This window comes from Myotis nattereri (genome assembly GCF_964212035.1).
Source record: "Myotis nattereri genome assembly, chromosome: 13".
In the NCBI taxonomy this organism is placed as follows: Eukaryota; Metazoa; Chordata; class Mammalia; order Chiroptera; family Vespertilionidae; genus Myotis; species Myotis nattereri.
Window position 1 is genome coordinate 46581411 of NC_138088.1, and position 22406 is coordinate 46603816.

General features: G+C 41.7%; 1 protein-coding gene across 1 annotated transcript in view; it reads left to right on the forward strand.

Annotated features, from left to right (window-relative positions):
• The window catches only part of SORCS3 (sortilin related VPS10 domain containing receptor 3), a 523227-nt gene that overhangs the window by 490477 nt on the left and 10344 nt on the right, over positions 1-22406 (forward strand). Inside the window, exons 20-23 of the mRNA XM_081104642.1 lie at positions 5275-5408; positions 13808-13931; positions 15266-15378; positions 21515-21646. Of these exons, the coding sequence (XP_080960768.1) occupies positions 5275-5408; positions 13808-13931; positions 15266-15378; positions 21515-21646 (503 nt within the window). The remainder of the gene's footprint in view (positions 1-5274; positions 5409-13807; positions 13932-15265; positions 15379-21514; positions 21647-22406) is intronic.

A 22406-nucleotide genomic window follows, 5' to 3' on the forward strand; every position in this document is an offset into this window, starting at 1 on the left:
GGTCAGAAACTCAGGCAGGTGGTGTACAATGTGTTCATGAGCCCGGGGTTCAGAGCAAGAGAAACCTACATTTGAATTCTTATTATATCCCTTTGTTAAATGTCTAATATCAGTCAACTGTCTTGGTCTTTACAAACCTCTGATTCCTCATCTTTAATACTTAAATTATAGAGAGACTGTAAAATAAGATTGGATTATGTATGTGTCAGGGATCCCCAAGACCACCCCCAGGTTTACCAATTCCATAGAGGACTCACAGCCTCAGCTTCTAGTCATACTTGTGACTATGATTTATTACAGTGAAAGGAGACAAAACAAGATCATCAAAGAGAAAAGGCTCATAGAACAAAGTCTGGAGGAAACAAGACACAGGTTCCCAATACAGTGGGGCCTTGACTTATGAATGTCCCGACTAACGAGTTTTTCGAGATACGAACCATCTCTCGGCCGATTTTTTTCGGGTTACGAGCCAGCTTCAGATACCCCACCACTAGTTGGCGCAGCAAACGTCACAGTGAACACCACAACATCAACCCAGCATCACGTGTCTCACTTGTTCACTTTAAGTTACGAGCTCCATCATGGAACAAATAAAACTCGTAAGTCAAGGCCCCACTGTAGTCCTTTCCCCATGAAGTCACACAGGGCATGCTCAATTCCTCTAGCAATGAGTTGTAGCAATGTGTGTGAAGGGCTGTCTACCAGAGAAGCTCATTGGAGACTCAGTGTCCATGATTTTTATTGGGTTCTGATCAAATAGGCATTCTTGCCTAGCATATACCAAAAGTCAAGACTCCCAGAGGAAAGCAGGTGTTCAGAACAAACCATATTGTTGGCAAAACAGTCTAGACACTCTTATCAGTTAACTGTTGACTGGAAACACCCCCAGGTCCAAGTTCCCAGATGCTAGTCAAGGACCAGTCTTACACACAGATCTTTTGAAAGATGGCAATTTCAGGGCTGTTCACACATGTCTGCACAGTGTGCAAAATGCTACTTAGCACCCAGCTTGGCACATGATAAATGTAACCTGTGATAGTAATTAGATTTGGCCTTGGAAAAACACAGGGATTAATATCGCAACCCACTGTGCAGTCAAAAATCCATGTATAACTTTTGACTCCCCCAAATCTTAACTACTAATAACCTAATGTTGACCAGAAGCCTTATGATAACATAAACAATTGATTGACACATATTTTGTATGTTATAGGTACTATATACTGCATTCTTACAATAAAAAGTAAGAGAAAAGAAAAAGTTATTAAGGAAATCATAAGGAAATACATTTTTTAGTATTGTATATATTTATTAAAAATTTATGTATGAATGGGTCTGTACACATGTCTTTAATCCATTTTGAGTTTATTCTTGTGTATCATATAAGAAGGTGGTCTAATTTCCTCTTTTTTTGGATGTATCTGTCCAATTTTCCCAACAACAATTATTGAATAGACTATCTTTACCCCATTGTATTCTCTTGCCTCCCTTGTCAAATATTAATTGACTATAAAGGTGTGGATTTATTTCTGGGCTCTCTATTCTGTTCCATCGATCTATATGTCTATTTTTATGCCAGTACAATGGTGTTTTGATTACTATGGCCTTGTAGTATAGTTTGATATCAGTTGACAACTGATACATACATACTAAAGATGTAAGATGTAATATTCCTGGCCCAGTCCAGGAATCAGTAGTGTGATTCCTCCAAGTTTGTTGTTCTTTCTCAAGATTGCTGTAGCTGCTCAGGGTCTTGTGTGGTTCCACATACATTTTTTTGAATATTTGTTCTGGGTTTGTGAATTATACCATTGGTATCATTATAGGAAGTGTTGAATCTATAGATTGCTTTGGGTAGTATGGGCAATTTAATGGTCTAAATTCTTCCCATCTCTGAACAGAGTATATGCTTCCACTTATTTGTATCTTCTTCAACTTCTTTTTTCTAGACTCATAGATACAGAGAACAGACTAACAGCCATCCTAGGGAAGACATATCATGGGGGACTGGGTGAAGAAGGTGAAGGGATTAAGCACAGGGAAAAAAAAAACAACCCTCTTAGAGATAGACAACAGTATGGTGATTACCAGAGGGAAAGAAGGTGGAGAAAATAAAAGAGAGTAAAGGGGGAATAAATGGTGATGGAAGGAGACTTGACTTTGAGTGGTGAACATACAATACAATGTACAGATGATGTATTATAGAATTGAACACCTGAAACCTATATAATTTTATTATCAATTTCACCCCAATAAATTCAATAAAATTTGTAAATGGACCCATATAGTTCAAAACCATGTTGTTCAAGGGTCATCTGCACTAAGTTCTTCTTATTCACTTTCTGCCCAACACTTCTCTGCATTTAAAAATGAAGACAAAGAAAAAAAAATTACTTTAATCCAAGGACCTGCCCCACCCATGTTCCTAATTGTGGCAAGAATGGGCCTTGACTGCAGGGGGCAAGACTGATGTGTCTTAGTGGCAAAAAACAAAACAAAAACACATCATCAAGGAACAGGTTTATACTGTGGGTTATGTGCATGAAGGAGGAAATGTTCCTTGAAACTTTTATCGTGCTCATAATTCCCTCCAAATCAATCATGGCTGCATTTACCAGACAGTTATTATAGTGGAAACTGCCATTGGCCTCACCTTGGGCCATTAGCTAACAAAAGAAGTTGTTAGCTGCCCATAATAACCAATCTCGCACAGATTATTAGATTTTTATCCAAAAGAGCCCTGTTTGACAGTGACCGTTTTAGGGACTGTCCCTTCAGCTCTCTTCTCCCTGCTCTGTGGTCTGTCTCTAGGTTGAAGCCTGAAGCTTCTGGTTCAGGCTCTTTGCAGTAAATAGCTACTACCTGTTCTTGTTACTTGATATTATATTTACTTAAATGTGAGGCTGGAATAAATGGGATCATATTTGATGGTGGTATAATTCATGGGAGCCTCATCCCTGTTGTGTTTGTGTGAGATTAGGGAGAAGATCTCCTTTTGTCTCCTTAGGCATCAAAGTCTCCTGGCCACGTAAGCCTTGACCCCTGAGTGACCGCAGGCTGACAAGAATATGTCAGGCTACAAGTCATAGTGGCCTTATCCCTTAACTGTGAAAAAGCCCAGGGTTCCCATGAGCTGGCCAGGGGAAAGGGCTCCAGGCCATTCTCCCTTGAGGACATGAGGATTGAGGGGGAAGGATGAGGGGTTTGCATCTGGGCATGGAGAAAGACGGAGGAGTTACCGTAAGAAACAGATCTCTCACTTCCTTCCTTGGACATGAGCTGGCCAGGGACTCTTCCCACTGCCTCATTCTCTTCCCCATTTATCAGTAAAATGCAAACAACAGAAAGAGGTAAATCAGGTAAACTCCTAAAAATGAGACACTCAAGCAGTGAAAGTAGCCAGTGTTTTCTCAGACGATGTGTTTTTCATTCTCATTGACAATCAAACCATAAAATATAATTGAACAGACTTCCTTATTGAAAATAATTAAACCTTTAGCCAAAGGTGTATCTGAAATGACAAGGTTCAAATTATTTGCTGGAAGAAATCTTGATGTGCCATATATCTGGGGTCAGGTCAGAGAGCTGTAGGCAGAGAGTATGTTCAGGGTGTAGATGCAGAGATTCTTGAAAACTTGTTGACTGTTCAGGAGGATATAGTCTGGACCAGCAGTCACTGACCCGTGGTCTGTGAGGTCCGAAAGGTTGACGACCACTGGACTCTGGACAATGGCAAATAGACCTGGTTGTTCTTATCACCCAAACATCGGTCCATGTCCAAACACCTTCTCCCCCAATGTCAATTTACCTACAACACAGAATGTGCCCAGTGAGACCCAGAAGACTTCGCAGTGTCTTCGGAGGGAAGTCTACCCAAAGATTTCCAGAAACACGGGTGCCACGGTGGTCATGGTGGTGGGCATAGGAATAGTGCCAACCTATAATCTACTACATGGTACTTTAACAGCCATACATTGCCTTCATATATTCTTATGTCTATAAGGAAGGCAGGGCAAATATTGTCTCTTATTTTTAGGACAAAGTAATGATCTATGTAGGACAAAACTCTACACAGATGCACTAATCACATAGCTACATTTGAACCAGAGCAGAAACGGGAAGCATCCATCTGTTTTCATGTCATTTTTTTCCGTTTAAACTGGATTGTTTCCAATAGCGAAGGCTAGGTGGCCGGGAAAATGTCCCACCTCTGGGAAACACTAAAGTCCCCAGGCTACAGATGTCCTTGCTGCAGTTGTGACCTTTAGTCATTTTCACCAAACTATGGCAGTGGGAACTGGGAAAAGGTGCTCTTAGTGTGAACAGATAATTGGAAGATTTTAATTGGATTTGATTAAGTAGGAAGGATAGAGGAAGGGAAAGGAGGAGGAAGGAAGAAAGGAAGGTAAGAAGGGAGGGAGAGAGAGGGGAAGGGGTGAAGGTGGAGGAGAAAATCCCAAAGACAGTTAAATAGCATATCTACCCCACAGATGCAACACTAGCATATTAACATTTTACATTAACATTTTCTGCTCATTTGGGGGAGGAAATGAATTTAATTAAAATGCTCATTTATTATGCACAGAGTGTGTTCCTGTATGTTCTCTTAGAACTTGATTCTGCTTATCTCAGTTTTCTGAGGAAAAAAAGTGTTTGGTCAACTTTTTGCAAACAGCTTTTTCTTCTTATTATTTGGGGGCCTGGCATTTGTTTCTCCTTCAGTTTAGGGAGATGGGCTTTTTCCATTTTGTTAAACAGCCTGGTGGGCTTCTGAGTGACACCCGCTGAGTATTGCAGGTAACAGGCACAGTGGCTCCTGGTTGAAGAGATGAAACCAATGAACAACTGAGGATAATGGAAGAGCCCTCTTTACAATGCATTGACCCTGAATCACTATACAGGCTAATGGTCAGAGATGAAACTGACTGCTGTTTTTCTTCCTGTCTGTTGGCTCAGTGTCTAGTAAACTAGTTTTGTCCTTGGATTGGAGTTTCATAAGCATTTGTGGTTTGGCTCATCAGATGTAAATTAAGTTCAAACGTCACTCAAACAACCTAAGCCTGATTTGATTTTCCTATTAGAGGCAGTTCTTCATTTCAAGTACACACACACACACACACACACACACACACCTCAACATGTGTGAGGTTGTGAACCTTGTTTTCTTATAGGTCAAGGTAATAACGGTTAAGAATAAAACTCAGAGAGTATGATAATGTTTGTCTGTTTATTTCAGGAATTTAAACACTGACATGGTTGTCCTTGTTCCTTTAGGTCCCGTGGAGCATGTTCACCTCCGTGTCCCATTTGTCGCCATAAGAAATAAGGAAGTCAACATCAGTGCAGTCGTGTGGCCCAGCCAGCTGGGGACTCTCACCTACTTCTGGTGGTTTGGCAACAGCACGAAGGTTCGGCCCTTTCTGCCTTGTGTCTGATGCGATCTATACTGAGTGCTCCTGGCTCCAGCTTCGGGGTTGATGTCAGGGACACTGGGGATGTGGGCACGAGGATGTACTTTCTGCAGCTGTGAGTCCGCATAATTGAATATGACATTACTCTCTAGTTCATTATAGCAAGGAAAGTTCAAATAACCCTAAGGAAGAAAGAGTACTTTGAGAAACTATATAAATCTGGTTGTTCTTGCTCCTGTGATCAACATTTCTAAAACATCCTTTGCTCCGTGTGTTTTAATCCTGGCCTTTCCACTAGCTATATAATATCTCTGAGATCAAGTAATCCCATTTGAAAAAAATGTGAATTAGATATTTCAGCGTCAGGCTGTGAAGAGCAAATGGGGCAGGGCAGTGCATGCAAGAATCCTTATCAAGACCTTCTAGGTGTTCTCGAAGGCCCGGGTTCTTCTTAGGCATGGCACTGATGTCGCCAAGTCACAAAGAAAGGCACTAAAGGGGACTTTGCAGCTACTCCCTGATCCCAATCCTTAGTAGTAGTGACATAAAAAAGCACCACACTTGTATAACAGAATCTGGGAGCAATTAGGCTGAGGGTCCCCCAATTTAGGGGATTAATATTCTTCTCTGTTCATCTTTCTGTCTGCATTTTCCTTTTTTTAATATATTTTATTGATTTTTTACAGAGAGGAAGGGAGAGGGATAGAGAGTTAGAAACATCGATGAGAGAGAAACATCGATCAACTGCCTCCTGCACACTCCCCACTGGGGATGTGCCTGCAACCAAGGTATATCCCCTTGTCTGGAATCGAACCTGGGACCCTTGAGTCCGCAGGCCGATGCTCTATCCACTGAGCCAAACCGGTTAGGGCTTCATTTTTCTTTTTTTGATGTGATTGGCATTGCTCATCTTAGGTCTCTACCTTTAGTTTTTAAATACTTTTAAAAAGCTATTCTATCAGATTTGGAAACGCTGAATATCAAAGAAAAGGGCTAATACATATTCATTTGCTGGTGTAGTGATTCCAACATGAATGGGGCAATGCTGTTTTTGTTTGCTTGTTTCAGGATGGCCAAGGAGAATTTCAGCCCCTACCTGACAGGAGTCAGAGGGCCCCGGGTTAGGATCCAGTACTGCTACATGCTGGCTATGCGAGTTTGGTCGAGATAGTTGACCTCCAAGCTAATTCACTCAACTGCAGATTGGAAATAATAATACCTATGCCATTTTGATTGTTGTGCAAACTTAGTAAGAAAATGTGTGTCACCCTGGCACACACTAAGTATTCACTAAATGGATGCTTTTTAGTTTGTCTTAAAAACTGAGAATTAGAATGACTTGATAAAAGATAGAACTAGATTCATAGACCAAGGGCCCCTTTTCTCTTTGCATTATTTGTGCTGTATTTTCTTAGGTCCATGTCTTAGCCTAGGCTACTGATGTTGTGCATTTCTGGGATTATTACTCACCAGGCAGTGGGTAGAGAGGTTATTTTAGAAGATCCCTGCTTAGTACAATAGAGAAGTGCAGCTCTCTGTGTGAGATGAGCACTCCAGGGCCAAACAGCTGGTTGATTGTAGAGTCAGACCTAAAACCCTGGTCTCCTAACTCCCATCTACCACATACCGCCCCTTCCCCTAGCCACAGGATGCTTTAGCTGCATCACTCCATTCCATAGAGGTTACAGACCCTACAATCCTACCTCAAAAGCCAGCAGTCATGCAGGGTGAAGGAAAAATAAAACATCATTTGGGCAAAGAAAGTGAGAGTGAGAAGAATTTTAAGTTCATTTCTCCTGTGATGATGTGAGGTTTTGGCTGTCAAGCCAGGGAATTTATTTTTCTGTTACTGCTCATTTACTGATGATTTTTACTGAGAAAATGCTGTGTGCGAGGGGTGCAGTTCTTGGTCAATATCAACACAGCGATTTACTCAGCAGCCCACAAGGAAGCAAACACAGTATTTCTCTACCATTTTTTTCTCAAATGATGATTCCAATACCTGAGATACCAGACAGTGTCTAATACATATTTGATAAATAAACAGAAAAGTGGACAAAGGGATTGGAGAGCCTAGTTTCAATTTCTCTAACGATTATCTTTGTTAGCTTGAACAAATCACCTGTCTCATTGTTTGTTTTCTCTAAAGTGAGGATACTAATATGTAATCCATGAACATCGGGTTACTATTTGAAGTATCTATCTATCTAATCTATATAATGCCATATTATGAGCGGGACATTGTTAAATTATAGAAAGACATTATAGTTTTTTAAAATTTATGATTATGTGAGGCATTTCTTTGGTTAGGAATTATTCATCTATAAATGTGAGCATGAAGTGCTGCCCAAATACCAAGATCTCCAAGGTCTTACTGGTTTATTTTTGTTCCCAAAGAATCAAGAGAATGCTAATACATAAGAGGCATTAGAATAGAGTAGTTTTGAAATAAGATAAAAGTGGGTTAGAGTCCAGACTCAGATTCTTGGCTGTCTGCCTTCAGTTAAATCTTATAATTTCTCGGGACCTCAGCTTACTAATGGTAGTGTCAGAGTTAATTGTGGTAATAACTATCCCCTAATATTGCTTTGAGAGTCAAGAAAGGCTTGTAGAGCTCTTAGAACACACCTAATCACGTGAAAATGCCAGTCACTGTTGGTTTTGCTCATCATTTGCATCAATAGACTCTCCATTTCAGGAACAAATCTGATTTGGTTCCACGGATTTCCCTCTCACCTCCAAGAACGGCCATGCAGTCCATTTGAAAGAGTTACATTTTCAGAGCTTTTCCTAGCACCATGCCATAAACACATCAAGGTGGCCATAGTATCCAATAATTAATCCAATGAGCACCGTCTTTGGCTGACAAATGATGAGTGCCTTTGGTGTCGTGGTGAGTGCTCTGATTTTAGAGCCATTTCATCCCCTTTGACTAGCAAACTGATCTTTCAAAGGAGCTAATCCTAATTTTAAGTCTTTATGCCTAGTACTGCTTTGTATTAGTCCTTTCATACATACTATTTTATTTATTGGAACATCTCTGATAAAAGAGTAATCCCATTTTACAGAGAAAATAGGCTAATAATTTGGGAAGGCAGTTTCCTCTGTGTGTGTGTGTGTGTGTGTGTGTGTGTGTGTTGTGACTAGGTGAATTAAACAGGTTGAATTAAATCATCACTCAATAATAATCAGATAATACCCACTCCTTTATATCTAGCCTTGCCCTTGGTGCCCTTAGGAATGAAAGAACCCACATAGCATTGCCTCCGCCTTCCAGGAAATTACATTCCACACAGAAAGCAGGATGAACACACATGCAATGACTGGTGGGCAAACATGGGATATAAGGAAATAGAAGAAAGCAAGCATTCCAGAAATCCTAACATAGGCTCATATACGAACCTATCAGCGAGAGATGTGGAATTGAATCAGTAGCTCTATGGCTCTTTTTCAAGAGCCTATATTTTGTGTTACATGTTTTGAGGAATGAAAGGCGGTGCAGAGTCCAATCGTTGCCTCTAAGAAATATAATCTGTAGTTGAGGCTGTGAGGTTCACATCTATGAACAGGTACTCTAAGGTAATAGATATTAAAAATACTGTAAGGTAATTAGATACTACAGATAAGGCACTATAGTAAAGATGTAATATTCCTGGCCCAGTCCAGCAGCCTAGGAAGTGATGGACACAGAGTTTGCTGGTTATGGAATGAGTCCTGTGTGAAGTTTGTCCTAAGCGGGCATTACAGGAGCAGCAGAACTGAGAAGGGAAAGAGATTTGCATGTCAAGGCTTTGGGCATGGTTGTGTTCTGTGTAGACAGATTCAGACAACACACAGGATACATGTATGCAGAAACCAGAGAATGAAATGAAAGGTGGGAAGGCTAGATAACACGTGGCTTTCAATAACATAAACGAATGCTTTTTATTTTGTCATCGAGACTCAAATTTAGGATAGAATAATGGAAACTAGAATCAGGTTCATGGACAGTAAAACTTTAGACACTGAGATGCTTTTGAAGAGTTTTGAGCCTCTGTGTGTATGTGTGTGTGTGTGTGTGTGAGGACTTTTTTTTCCCCCAAAAAAATAAATTTTCACATTAACACCATAGTCACAGATAATATTCTCCACATATGATTTTGCCTTATTTCTCCCTGTTTTTGTGTGTATTTTAGATATTTTACATAATCCTCATCATAGCATACCCAAATTACATATTCTGCCTTTTACACTTTTTATAATAAGCACTTTTTGCACATTACTATGTAATCAGCTGAAGGCTTTAAGTATATTTATTGCGTAGTCTGTTCAATTTTGGATGGCCGTTTTCATCAAGGTATACATTTAAATTGTGACAATCACATAATATTTAATATTAACTTGACTTAGTCACTAAGTCTTAGTGTGTCTGGAAAACTGGTATAGGCTGCATCCAAAGATTTCCCTGAAGTTCCCTGTTTCATTGATCCAGTGGAAATCTTGTAACTAAGTAGTCACTCAGTTCCACATCTCTCGCTGATAGGTTCAATCATTGCATGTTGAGTTCTTGCTGGGCCCAGTGGGTAATAGGGGACCTGTCTCGCATGAGGGATTCTCTGTGGGCAGGGATATAGTCCACAGCCTAGGCAGGACGTGAGGTATTATTCTAAGCAGCCTCGCAGTGGGCTGGCCCTGCAGCTTGGACAAAGCACAGAGATAGAGAAGTCAATCGCCTTCTGGCCGCCTGTTGGATTTGTGAGGCTCTGAAAAGGCCGATTTGCTGGGATTAACAGAGGTCTGGCTTAATAAATGCATCTGCTTGCCTAATAGATTTTGTAAATGAACCTTAAATACTTGATTTAATTTAACATTGGGCACTAGCTATCCGTGGCCCACAAGGAGCTCACGGATCCTGTAGAGTGTTCAGCTTTTCAAGGAAGGTGAAAGCAGCCATGATACCATAACAGCTGATGGAAAACAAAAGCAATTTGGAAAACTAAATGAGCTCCTACCATTTCCCCAGCACAGGAGCCTATGGCCTGCCACATTGCGTGCTGCCTTTAGCACAGTCTCTTTGCTATGGTACAGGTCCATGTGGGATGGTGGGATGTCATTCTCCTTCCTACTTCAGGTGACATTTCCTTGTCCTGCTGCCCTGTGTCTTTGCTCGGCCCCTGGATCTCCTAGGGAAGCAGCTATATGGGGGAAAGATCAAATCTGCTGGGGTAAGAGGGATTTCAGTCCCCTCAGAAAGGGATGCCATACCAAATACTTGGGTCTAATATAAGAAGAGTGTGCAGAGAAAAGAGAGGGGGCCATGCAGACCACCGAGAGCTGGAGGAGATGGCATGGAGGTAGCGATGGCTTCCTGGAGACCCAACTTTTACGGGAGAAAAATATCCTGGTGGGAGAGATGGGAAGAGATGAGAGATCGCTGAGGGCAGTCACCAAAACTGAAGGGCAATGTAATATAGTCCTGGTCAGAGAGAGTAATCCATGGAATCAAGAAAAATGAAAATGCATTGATTATTCTTTTTTGTTTCTTTCCCAATGTTAAATTATTAAAATCTTCAAATATACACTGAAGTCAAAATAATTTTATAGTGAACATCCATATACCCACCACCTGTAGTCTACCATTAGCATTTACTATGCTTGTTTTATCATATGTCTATTGATCTGTCCATCTCTCTATCCATCTATTAATTAATATTAATTTTTGGTCCATCTCAAAGTTAACTGCATACATGTATATACTTTGTCCTAAATGCTTTAGCTTGCAAGTCATTAACAATAATTCAATGTTCATTTACCCCCTCCCCATAGAGGTATAAAATGTACCAATAATTACATGCATACATTTGAAGTATATACTTCCTGAGCTCTGACAAAGGCATTACCTTTCATCCAAACTTCTATCAAGATATGAAATATTTCTATCACTCCCAAAAGCTTCCTCATGCTTTTTCTCAGTCAACTCCCACTCCCAGTGCCCAGAACCACCACTGTTTGTTGTTATTGTTTTTATCAGAGATTAGATTTGCCCATTCTAGAACTTCATATAAATGATTTCATGAATATGAATTATTTTATAATAGGGGTGGGCATAAATAGGTTAATTTTTGACAGTATGCAAAGCACAACATTCATTCTTCTTTTATTATTTATCGTTATGTTCTATATTTTATAGATGAACAGCTGTAATTTACCTTTGCTCACCCCTGTATATGGTTTCTTTCACTTCTTATGGTTTTGAGATTCATGTATATTATTATGTACATCAAAACTTGTTCTTTACTTTGGCTTCTTTATTTTTCTACTGATAAATTCTCCTAGGCTGTTTTTAGTTTCTGGCTGTTATGAGTATACTGCTATGAACATTTTGTTTCTTTCTTGACCTATTTTCTTTTATCTTTTTTATATTTATTGTTGAGAATATTACATATGCCCCCCTTTCCCCCAATGCCCCCTTCCCCCCCATTCCCATCCCACCCCAGACTTTTACCACCCTATTGTATTTTCTATCTTGATTAAATTTCCAAGAGTGAGATTTCTAAGTCATAAAATGTAAAATAGTACTAGTACTTTAGAAATAATTATTGCAATTTCTTGTAAAACTGAATTTTTTCTAAGGTGATGAAGCAGTTGGCAAATAAAACCCAATGGGTTGACCAGTAGGAAGTAGAAAGTGGGTCTAAAGCCATTTTGATGCTGAATGAGTCCTCACAGCTTTTCTAAACCAAGCCCTTCATTTAACAGATAAAAACTAAGGACCAGAATGGGAAGAAACTTCACCCAAGGTCATTCATTAAACCAGCCAGAGTTTAATACCTCTGTTCTTTTTATGGGACAGGCGACCTCTTTTTCTCTTATTCTGCCACCATGGTTGACATTGCTATGCTGCGCCCAACTTGACTTCAGCTTCATTTGCAACACAGGACACTAAACAGCCACTATTGTCCCATTGAAGAAGAAGTACTTCACAGAACCTACTTGTACTAACTTGTTGTTTAATTCATAAGGCCACACCCTGGTGTGTATCATCATAGAGCCATATGCATGGGGAAGAATGCTTGAACTCTAGGCTTTACTCTTAGTTAAAGGGGAGAATATATATCCCTTTCCATATTCAACTTCTCTCTTTCATTCAGCAAATAAAAGAGAAAGAGTGTCAAAAATTTAGAGCAACATCTTTAATCCTGCCAAACTCTAGCTATCATCCTGGTCATAAAATGGATCTATGGAATTTTAAAGCAGAAGAAATCAAATTACTATTTTAGAGGCCCAGTTGAAAATTCTGAGCTAGGAAGGAATCCCAGTCTTGCATCAGGGATGCCCTCTGAAAGCTGCATCTCCGAGCCTCTGTAGGTCCTGGTCCACAGATCCAAGCCATGTTCAGTTAAGATGCATGGGTTTACCGTGTGAGCACTGGCAGACAACCACCCCCTTAAAGGGCAGCTCTCTGCATCCCCAACATTATTCTCCTTTATCCCAGTGTTGTCCTGGAACAGAGAGGAGAGGGAGTCTGCTCACCTCAGCTTGTCATATCTCTTTTGAGCTGCTTTGGAGAAGCCTCCTCCTGTTTCTTACCTTGCACACACCGGAGGGCGTGGGCTTCAGCATGGCCACTGAATAGCGACTCTTTATTCTTAAGATCTTCATTCTCTTCTCTCCAATAAGCATCTGATTTTATCAAGATCCGAATTCGCAAGGGGAAAATGTTATTCTGTTTCTCTTTTTATCCCAGGCAAATCCCCATCTGTTGTGAGAAGGAAGATAAAACAGAAAAAGAACAAAAGGATTTAAAAAATGGTCGCAGACATATATGTGGATATGTTTTCTGCCTATTAAAAATATTGAAGTGGCTTGCAGTGAAAAGCACAGATGTAATAAAATAAAAAGCTAGTAGTATGCCTTGGCATCCAACTTACAGATACATTCTGCTATCTGGAAGATGGTGTGCCAAGGGCGGGTGATACAGAAGTTATTAAAATGCAATCACTTCTCTGAATAGTCTAGAGTTCATGGAAAACAGGGTGAAGATACAAGTGACATGGAATATTGGAGGAGAGGAATGATCTCCTATTTCCAGAGCCAATAGGAATAGGTTACAAAAGTCACTTTTCTTTTTCCCCAGGAGAAGGAATAGAATGACATGCAAAATCCAGAGTGTCCAGTTGTAGCTCCATCTCTCAGGAGTATAGTGCATTTAGACTTTATAAATACTCTTCTTGGATACTGGATATAAGGTATAATCACAGTTTGGGGAAGCTGTGTAATCTTCTTTTTTCCATTCTTAAGTTAGGATCCCCTGGGATATGTGAATGCTATGCAGATGTGTGACCATCTGAGATTTACAGGAAGGAGGAAATCTCATATCCCACAGAGGATTAAATTGGTCTTTCTGTTCCTTGTAGCCCCTCATCACCTTGGACAGCAGCATTTCCTTCACGTTCCTTGCAGAGGGAACCAACACCATCACTGTTCAGGTGGCCGCTGGGAACGCCCTCATCCAGGACACAAAAGACATCGCCGTTCATGGTAAGCCTGAAAATAGTCATTGTGATGCCTCTTTCTACCCAGCCAATCCACCCTAGTGACAATTGCTGACTGCTTTGGAAATTCACCAGGCCATGGGAAAGTGATGTATGTCATCAAGGGGCATCCAAACTTTTTTCCTACCTTGTTCCTAAATAAATGCAGGGCACAGACAGGTATCTGTTGTCTTCTGGGATGTGTGTGCATCAAAACCTAATGGTCTCCTTAGAGAGAGATTTATCAGAAGTTGAAATGAAATCTAACTGGAAAAACTGTCAGGAAACCATCTAGATCTGGGGTCCTATTGAGGTATCTACAATACACATGCAGCACCCACTCTTTGTGAAGACCAGGACCAGTGATTTCAAAATGGGAGGTGTCATCTTATGCTCCCTGAGATGAGCTACATACAACCTCTGTGTTATTGTTGTTTTATTGGTAGAGATTCTAACATCATTGGCTGCAGAGACGGAACATAAGGCTAAGAATGTAAGGTTGAAGGAAGGCAGAAGAGTGGTAAATGAGGCTACTATCCAGTTCTCAATCCTGGAGAACCATTCTTCATTTTTAAATTTATTTTAAGTAAAATTGTGCTTTTACCACAATCCCACACAACCTCCCTCAAGCCCCTAAAAATAGACACTATTTCAAGGTTTTTATAGAAAGTTGTACTAGCTCCTCTGGCCTTTCTTATATCTCTTCCAAACTCAATGCTCACGCTCTCTCACGGGGCACCAAGACGATTTTTTAAATTAAAACTTTGTATTTAAGTGTAAATATAATATAGGAAAGTATACATCGTAATTGTCTTAGCTTTATGAATTACCACAAAGTGAACAAAGCCTTGTACCCACCAACCAGGTAAAGTAGTTGAACATTACCTATACCCTAGATCCAAGGTATCAACTTACTTTCTAGCCCCTAGAGGCAGTGCTAGCAGGATGGACAAAGGAAATGAAAGAAGAGCACAATATTCTCTCCTCATTAAGACCAACTTAATGCTTTCTTGCTGGCTCTGCATGATACCACTTACAGTAGCAAAAGTCTTCTCCTGGGTTTTTATACTTATGTTTCATTTCAGGTAATATTCTTTTACAAGAAGGGCTTAAATTCTTAGGAACTAAGAAAAAACTGGTGGGAGCACAAATCTACTTCCAGTCATCAAGTCCCACACTCTTTCTGAGACCAAGAAACAGGCTGGAGTGAAGGAATTTTTAGTATAGTTGAGGCTACATGAAAGAGCAGATGGTTTCTCTATAGCATGGTGATTGTGGAGTCTTCCCACCTATCACACCCTCTCTTGGTCTCACTCACTCACACACTCTCTCTCCTTGCAGAATACTTCCAGTCCCAGCTGTTATCATTCTCTCCTAACCTGGATTACCACAACCCTGACATTCCAGAGTGGAGACAAGATATTGGCAATGTCATCAAGAGAGCTTTAGTTAAAGTAAGTTGGCTTTATATTTGCTGGAATCTTTATGAATAAAGAGCCAGATGGTTTCCTCCACAACACATTTTCATGGGTTAAAACCTCCCATTTTATTGTTTGATTAGTATTTTCTCTAAAAAGAAAGAGAGGTAAAAATAGAAGGGGATAAGAAATGATGGAGGTATGGTGGGTGGGGTGGAAGGGAAGAGAGGGAGATAGATAGATAGATAGACAGATAGATAGATAGATGTGCTTGAAGATGGATATTGGCCCCATATTTATCCCAAGTTTTTTTTTTCCAATATAGGAGCTTGATCCCTTTTATGAAATAACTAGAAGCCCAGTGCACAAAAATTTGTGCACTGGCAGGGGGGGCATCCGTCAGCCCAACCTGTGCCCTCTCACATTCTGGGACCCCTCAGGAGATAACCACCTGCTGGCTTAGGCCCGCTCCCCTGGTGGCAGATGGCATGCCCAATCCCGCGGTATCTGCCCCGTCTTTCCCAGTTGCAGATGGCAGGCCCAGATCCAGAGCTCAGATAGTGCTGCCACCTGCCCCACCTGCCCGGCCCCACACACGACAGGCCCAGATCCCATGTAGGGGTGGGCAGTGGCTGGGGATCTCGCTGCCGCCTGCCCTGGGCCGTACACGGCAGGCCAGGATCTCGCGCTGGGGCAGCCAGCGGCTAGGGATCGAGCTGCCACCAGCCCCAGGCGGGGTGGTACAGTGGGATTTGCCTGCAGTATGCAAATTGGCCGCCATCTTTGTTGGTGGTTAATTTGCATATGGCACTGATTAGCCTATGGGAGGTGTAGCGAAGGTACGGTCAATTACCATGTTTGTCTATTATTAGATAGGATTGAGTCTACACTACTATCATTTACTTGGCTGACTTCATCTCCCCCCAAAGGGGTTTTCTTAATCAAACACTTGGACTCCAAGACCACTGTTAGTCATTAGAAGGCTACAGGCCAGGAAATAGAGCATGCCAGTAGATTGTATAGAGCTAAACAAAGCCAGATTTGCCTTAGAGAATATTGAAAGGGTATTATGAACCCTTTGCTCAGAGCTAAGTACTACAATAAAATGAATAAAACATGGTCAGTTCTAACATGCAACTAGTTCTATGGTAGAGGCATACCAGCATACCAAAGAGCATAGAGAGAAGTGAGATTCACTTTATTCAGGAAAGTGCAGGCTTAGCACATATTGGTGATTCAATAAATACTTATGAACTATGAGAATGGTCTTTGGAGAATATACCTGGACTGTTTTAAAGGATAAGTAGTAGTTAACAATGGATGCTATCTTTCAGGAAGAATGAACAGCATGTGCGAAGCCGTGGACTACTGAAAGAGCACAGTGCATTTGAAAATGGCAGAGTAGTGTAGCCAGTCTTTAGGGTTTAAGGGCAAGTGTGGCTAATGTTGAGCTAGGATGGTTAAGTCAGTTTGTGTAGAGTCTGAGAAGCTAGAAAGAGTTTGAAGTGCCTCTCATAGGTACTGGCAAGTGTGAAATGTGTTGTTTTTTATTCTAGTGAAAAATCCTGACTATAGAATTATATTTCAAATATCCATTTTGGTGGCAATACAGAGGATGGGCTGATACGGTGGGAAGTGAATAGAGTGGGGGAAATATTTCACAAAAGATGAGCAGTTATAAGACTACCACAGTTATCCTAGTCTGAGTTAATAAAATCCTGAAGAGGAAAGATTCAACGTTTATTTGGGATGTTAAACAATAGAATTGGTGGCCAATAATATGTAGTGTGGATGAGAAGGAGGAGGGAGACTCTTTTTGATAGACGGGTAGGTAAGAGATGGCCTTGCCGTTAATCAAGGTGGGGACTATATAAGAGAAGCATACTGGGGGAACAATAATGATTTGATCTTCCATACAAGTTTGGAGGACATGAGAAACAATTGGGTTAAGATAACCAGGAGAGCTGAAAATATGGATTTTAAGATCAAGCAGAAGTACAGCTTGAGGTAGAGATGTGGGAGCTGAGGCTCTGGAAGTCCTTAACCCCCTACCCCCTCCTCATACGAGGAGTGGGGGCAGGACAGGCATGGATGTTGATGCCTCCCAAGACAGAGGAGAAGGCTCCAGGGACAGATAAGGAGAAGGAGCTCACAGGAAGAAAGACAAGTAAGTAAAAGAGAACAATATACAAGCATTCCTGCAGGGAATTGTTCAGAGGATGAACTTCACCTCAAATCTTTTTACAAAGAGATTGTTCATAGAAAGGGATGAAAATGAGGCTGTTCCTGGATGACTATGATTGCAACTTCCAGAATTTTGTACGACTGTATTTATTAAAAACATACAAGCTTTTAAATCCATAACTTGGTAATTATAATAATAATCCTAATCCTATATAATAAAAGGCTAATATGCAAATTAACCGAATGGTGGAATAACCGGTTGCTGTGACATGCACTGACCACCAGGGGGCAGATGCTCAATGCAGGAGCTGCCCCATAATGGTCAATGTGCTCCCACAGGGGGAGCACCGCTCAGCCAGAAGCCCTGAGCCAGGTTCACAGCTGGCGAGTGCAATGGTGGTGGCGGGAGCCTCTCCCACCTCTGCAGCAGCGCTAAAGATGTCCAACTGACGGCTTAGGCCTGCTCCTGGGGGGAGCGGTCCCTCCAAGGTCCCTAACTGACTGATGCTCCCCAAGACCATAGTTCCCTAGGGCAAAGGGTCACAGCAGCCAGGGCACACACAGGCTCAGCCACTTCACTCCACTGGTTGAATCTCTGCATTTTGTCCTCCTGGGGGAGCAGGCCTAAGCCATCAGTAAGACATTCCCCGAGGGCTCCCAGACTGTGAGAGGGCACAGACCAGGCTAAGGGACCTCCTTCCCCCATCCCCCCGCTCCAGTGCTCAAATTGTATGCACTGGGCTGCCGGGAGCCAGTCCATGCTTGCTGTTTCAAGGGACCTGGCATATATGGCATACTGTTCTTAATATGTTTGCTACCTTCTTGGCACTATGTGTTTTAACCAAGGTCTCTGAGAAAGGTTGTTTCCCCAGGTAGGGATTTTCCCCTGAAGTTAGGGAGGGAATAAAACCTCTTAACTAAGTGCCAGGTGGGTAATTAATCACTTTAACTACGAACAATCATGCTTAAGCTACATCATCTTTACTCCCTGGAATGGAGATAAGAAACGCCCTAACCTTTGAAATAGAGATTGATAGGATTGGAATCAACTGGTATAAATACAGATGTAAGAAGACAGACAGAGAGAGACAGAACCTAGGCACAGAACCTACACAGAACGTTCTCTAGAGACAGAAGAACTTCGCTGGAGAGAACATGGCAAAAGATCCTGGACAGAAACTGGCCTCAGAACCTAGAGACAGAACCTAGCAAGAGAACATGGCAAAAGATCCTGGACTGAACCTGACTACAGAAATTGGCAAGAGAACCTGACTAGAACCTGGCGACCGAACCTGGCTGGAGAACCTAGCGAGGGAACATGGCTACAGAACCTGGCTGGAAAACCTGGAGAACCTGGTGACTGAACCTGGCTGGAGAACCTGCACTGAACCTGCCTGGAGAACCTGGACAGAACCTGGCTGGAGAACCTAGCGAGGGAACTTGGCTACAGAACCTGGCTGGAGAACCTGGGGATTCTAGTAAGACAACATGGACACAGAACCTGGCTGGAGATCCTAAGCAGAACCTCTCTGGAGATCGAGACCAGAACTTGGCTGGAGATCCTGGCTAGGCTGCTGATCAACTGAACGCTGCCTCTGTGTCGTTCCTTCCTCGCAGACTCCGTCCACACCTTTGGGGACCCCTGGACCCGCTGGGGTTGGACCCCGGCACTGGGCCTCTAGTAAATAATAAACAGCCATGCCAGCTGATCCCTTGGTCTTAAATATCACAAAACAAATCACTCATAAGTTTGTTTGGATGAGGTTAACTGACCTTAGACACATAGCTCCAAGGTCCCTTCAGGGTCCCTAACTGACTGATGCTCCCCAAGACCACAGTTCCCTAGGGCAAAGGGTCACAGCAGCCACGGCACGCACAGGCTCAGCCGCTTCACTCCACTGGTTGAATCTCTGCATTTTTGTCCTCAGTCCAGTCCCTGGACAGTTGCTTCCTCTGACTGGTTAGGATAAGACTTTCTTGCTCCATGTCCTTCGGTACCGAGGCTTCCAGCTACTCGGGGTCACACCTTCCAGCAAAACATGAGGCCTCTGGCAAAGCCCACTCAGGTCCAAAGGGGATGCTTCTCTTCTTGGTGGATATTTTAGAATCTGACTGCTGCTTATTCTCCTCAAGTTGACCCTCTCACTCTTTGTTGTCACATTTCTGAGTGTTAACTCCAATCTCTACCCCAAGTTCTGGTGCTAATCAAATGGGAAACAATGAACCCCTCCAATTCTGTTCAATCCAGCAACTATTTATTGAGTTTCTACTCTGTCGGGCATTTTTTCAAATGAATGGGGTGTCCACAAAACACCCGGGAATGTCTCAGCAAACATACACTAGAAGTGACCAGAGAAAAGACCATACAGGTGGATGCGCTCATCTGTCACCGTGGACATGAACTGAGTCCCAGCGATGGGGTGGGATGGTGTTCTGGAAAGGGTTAGGACCAGAGGCTGAGATGCAGATCACTTCCTGCAGAGCTAGTCAGGGGAGGAGGTGGATATTTCCATCAAAACAAAAACTATATTATCATATTTAGATTGGCACTAGAAGTATTGTTCTGGATGAAAGACATTTAGGAGAGAATAGTCAATCCTCTCTACAGGGGGAAAACTTGGAGTTTTGTTTTCTTCAAGAAATTGCTTTCAGACGGAAGCTTACTTTTAAGCTTGTATCATAAAGCAACATAATCCTTTTCCCAAACACTCAAGAAATAGAAAAATTAACTCATCATTTCAGCATCTTAACATAACATTTAGTGTCTTGTTTTGCTTTTTAATTCCTATACATTTTTATTTTTATAGAGTTGTAACCAAAGAAATAGAAGGAAATAGATTAGAATGCAGCTAGCATAAGTGTTTTTCCATGTTGGCTCGGTACTAATTATCATCTTAATGGTAGAGTAACACTAACAGGTTGGCGATATCATTTATTTCCTTAATTTTTTTCAAATGTTTGCACTTTTTTCTACTTATTTGCTATAATGAAGTTATGACTGTTTCTTTCTTCCTATGCCCCTTTTTTCCTATATTTGAGATCATTTTTGTAGGACAAACACCCCAAGTTACAGTTATTGAATGAAGGGTATAAAAATTTTTATGGCCTGCAAGTAAGCCTTTTGAAAACCAAATTGGCACAATATGTATCAATTTTTAGTGCTGCCAGCAACAAATGAGGGGACCTCTTATTTGAAGCCTCACCAATATTAGCTAGTTTAAGTTAATAAAAAATCCCGCTTTAGTAAGTGAAAACCAGTGCTGCTTTGCTTTTTTCTTTCATTTGCATTTCCCATGTTTGTTTATAAGTTCTTATTTCTCATTTGCAGCCAGTCTGTTCATGTTTTAGCCAGAACTCTCTAAGTGCAGAAAAACAAAATATGGGGGGAGCTTTTGCAAATGTTCCTAGCAAACAATACTTTGAAAATCACTCATGATAGTATTTTAGCTTCAGTAATAACGTAAGTCAGAGCAGAAGAGGTAGTGAAACTAAGCACTTCTAGGGGACCAGGGAAAGAAAGGTTGGAGTCTATTGGAACCTGTGCCTGAAGTGCTGCATTTAAATACATATATATATATATATATATATATATATATATATATATATATATATATATATATCTCTGGCTAGGTTTCACAGTTGGTTGGAGCTTCGTTCCATACACCAAAAGTTTGGGGTTTGTTTCCAGGTCAGGGTACATACCTAGGTTTTGGGTTCAATTTCCATTTGGGGCACAAGTGGTAGGCAACCGATCAATGTTTCTCTCATGCACCAATGTTTCTCTCTCTCTCCCTCTCTCTCTCTCTCTCTCTCTCTCTCTCTCTCCCATCTTCTCTCTTTAAATATCAATAAAAACATATCCTCAGGCCAGGATTAATTTTTTTTTCAAAAACTGCACATATATAAGACATATCTGTGCATATTCTGCTCCTTATTGTTGACTTGGGGAAGGCTGGGACCTCACTCTTTGGTCTCCGCATGCTTGCAGGTAACCAGTGTCCCGGAAGACCAGATCCTGGTTGCTGTGTTCCCTGGCCTCCCAACTTCAGCAGAGCTCTTTATCCTCCCCCCAAAGAACTTGACGGAGAGGCGGAAAGGCAATGAAGAGGACCTAGAACAAGTAAGTGAACGCAAACTTGGCTAGAACACTTGCCTGTACCTCACATTCTAAGAGGGCCCAAAGTTCATTTCAGCCAAAAAGGGAGACAGGGTCTCTCCCATTGGCCCATCAGCCTGTCACTATTTCGCCAGTACTCAGAGCTTTGAAGAATAATCAGCCTAACCCCAAATCAACATAGATGCACATGGACTGGAGCAATCAGCATCATTCCTTCCAACAGTCGCCAGTCCTTCAACTTGCTAAATATCTCCCCGCCAATGACTTGTCCCAGAGGAGAGGGATGTGGGTAAGAAAGGGAGGAATTTGAGTTTCTCTATTTCTTGTCTTTCAAAATCCTGGTCATCTAAGTTCTGCTTCTGGAGGGGACAGGAACTGCTTTGAACATGTTTCTTTGGAGAGAGAGAGACGGGTTGCCTCAGCTTGCTTTGACTAAGGAAGCTGCATTTCCCAATGAGATTGTGTTTTACTGTCCTTACCAAAGGGGCATATAGTTCCTGTGATTGCACACAGACCAGGAAATAAAGGAGTTGGCCAGTCCCGTGCTTCTCCCTCTCACTCCTGCTCCATGGGGGCCTTGGTGTCTGTGCTCTGCTTCACCCTTCCCTGCCTCCCCAGATGCCAAGTCAAAGGTGAAAATAAGGGAGAATGAGGCTGCTAAAAATCGGCATGAATCAAACACATTTGCTCCCATATGAGGTAATCATTGTATAAACATCTTCCACGTCCTTCTGCTACTCACCTGGCCATCACCCCATCCCCA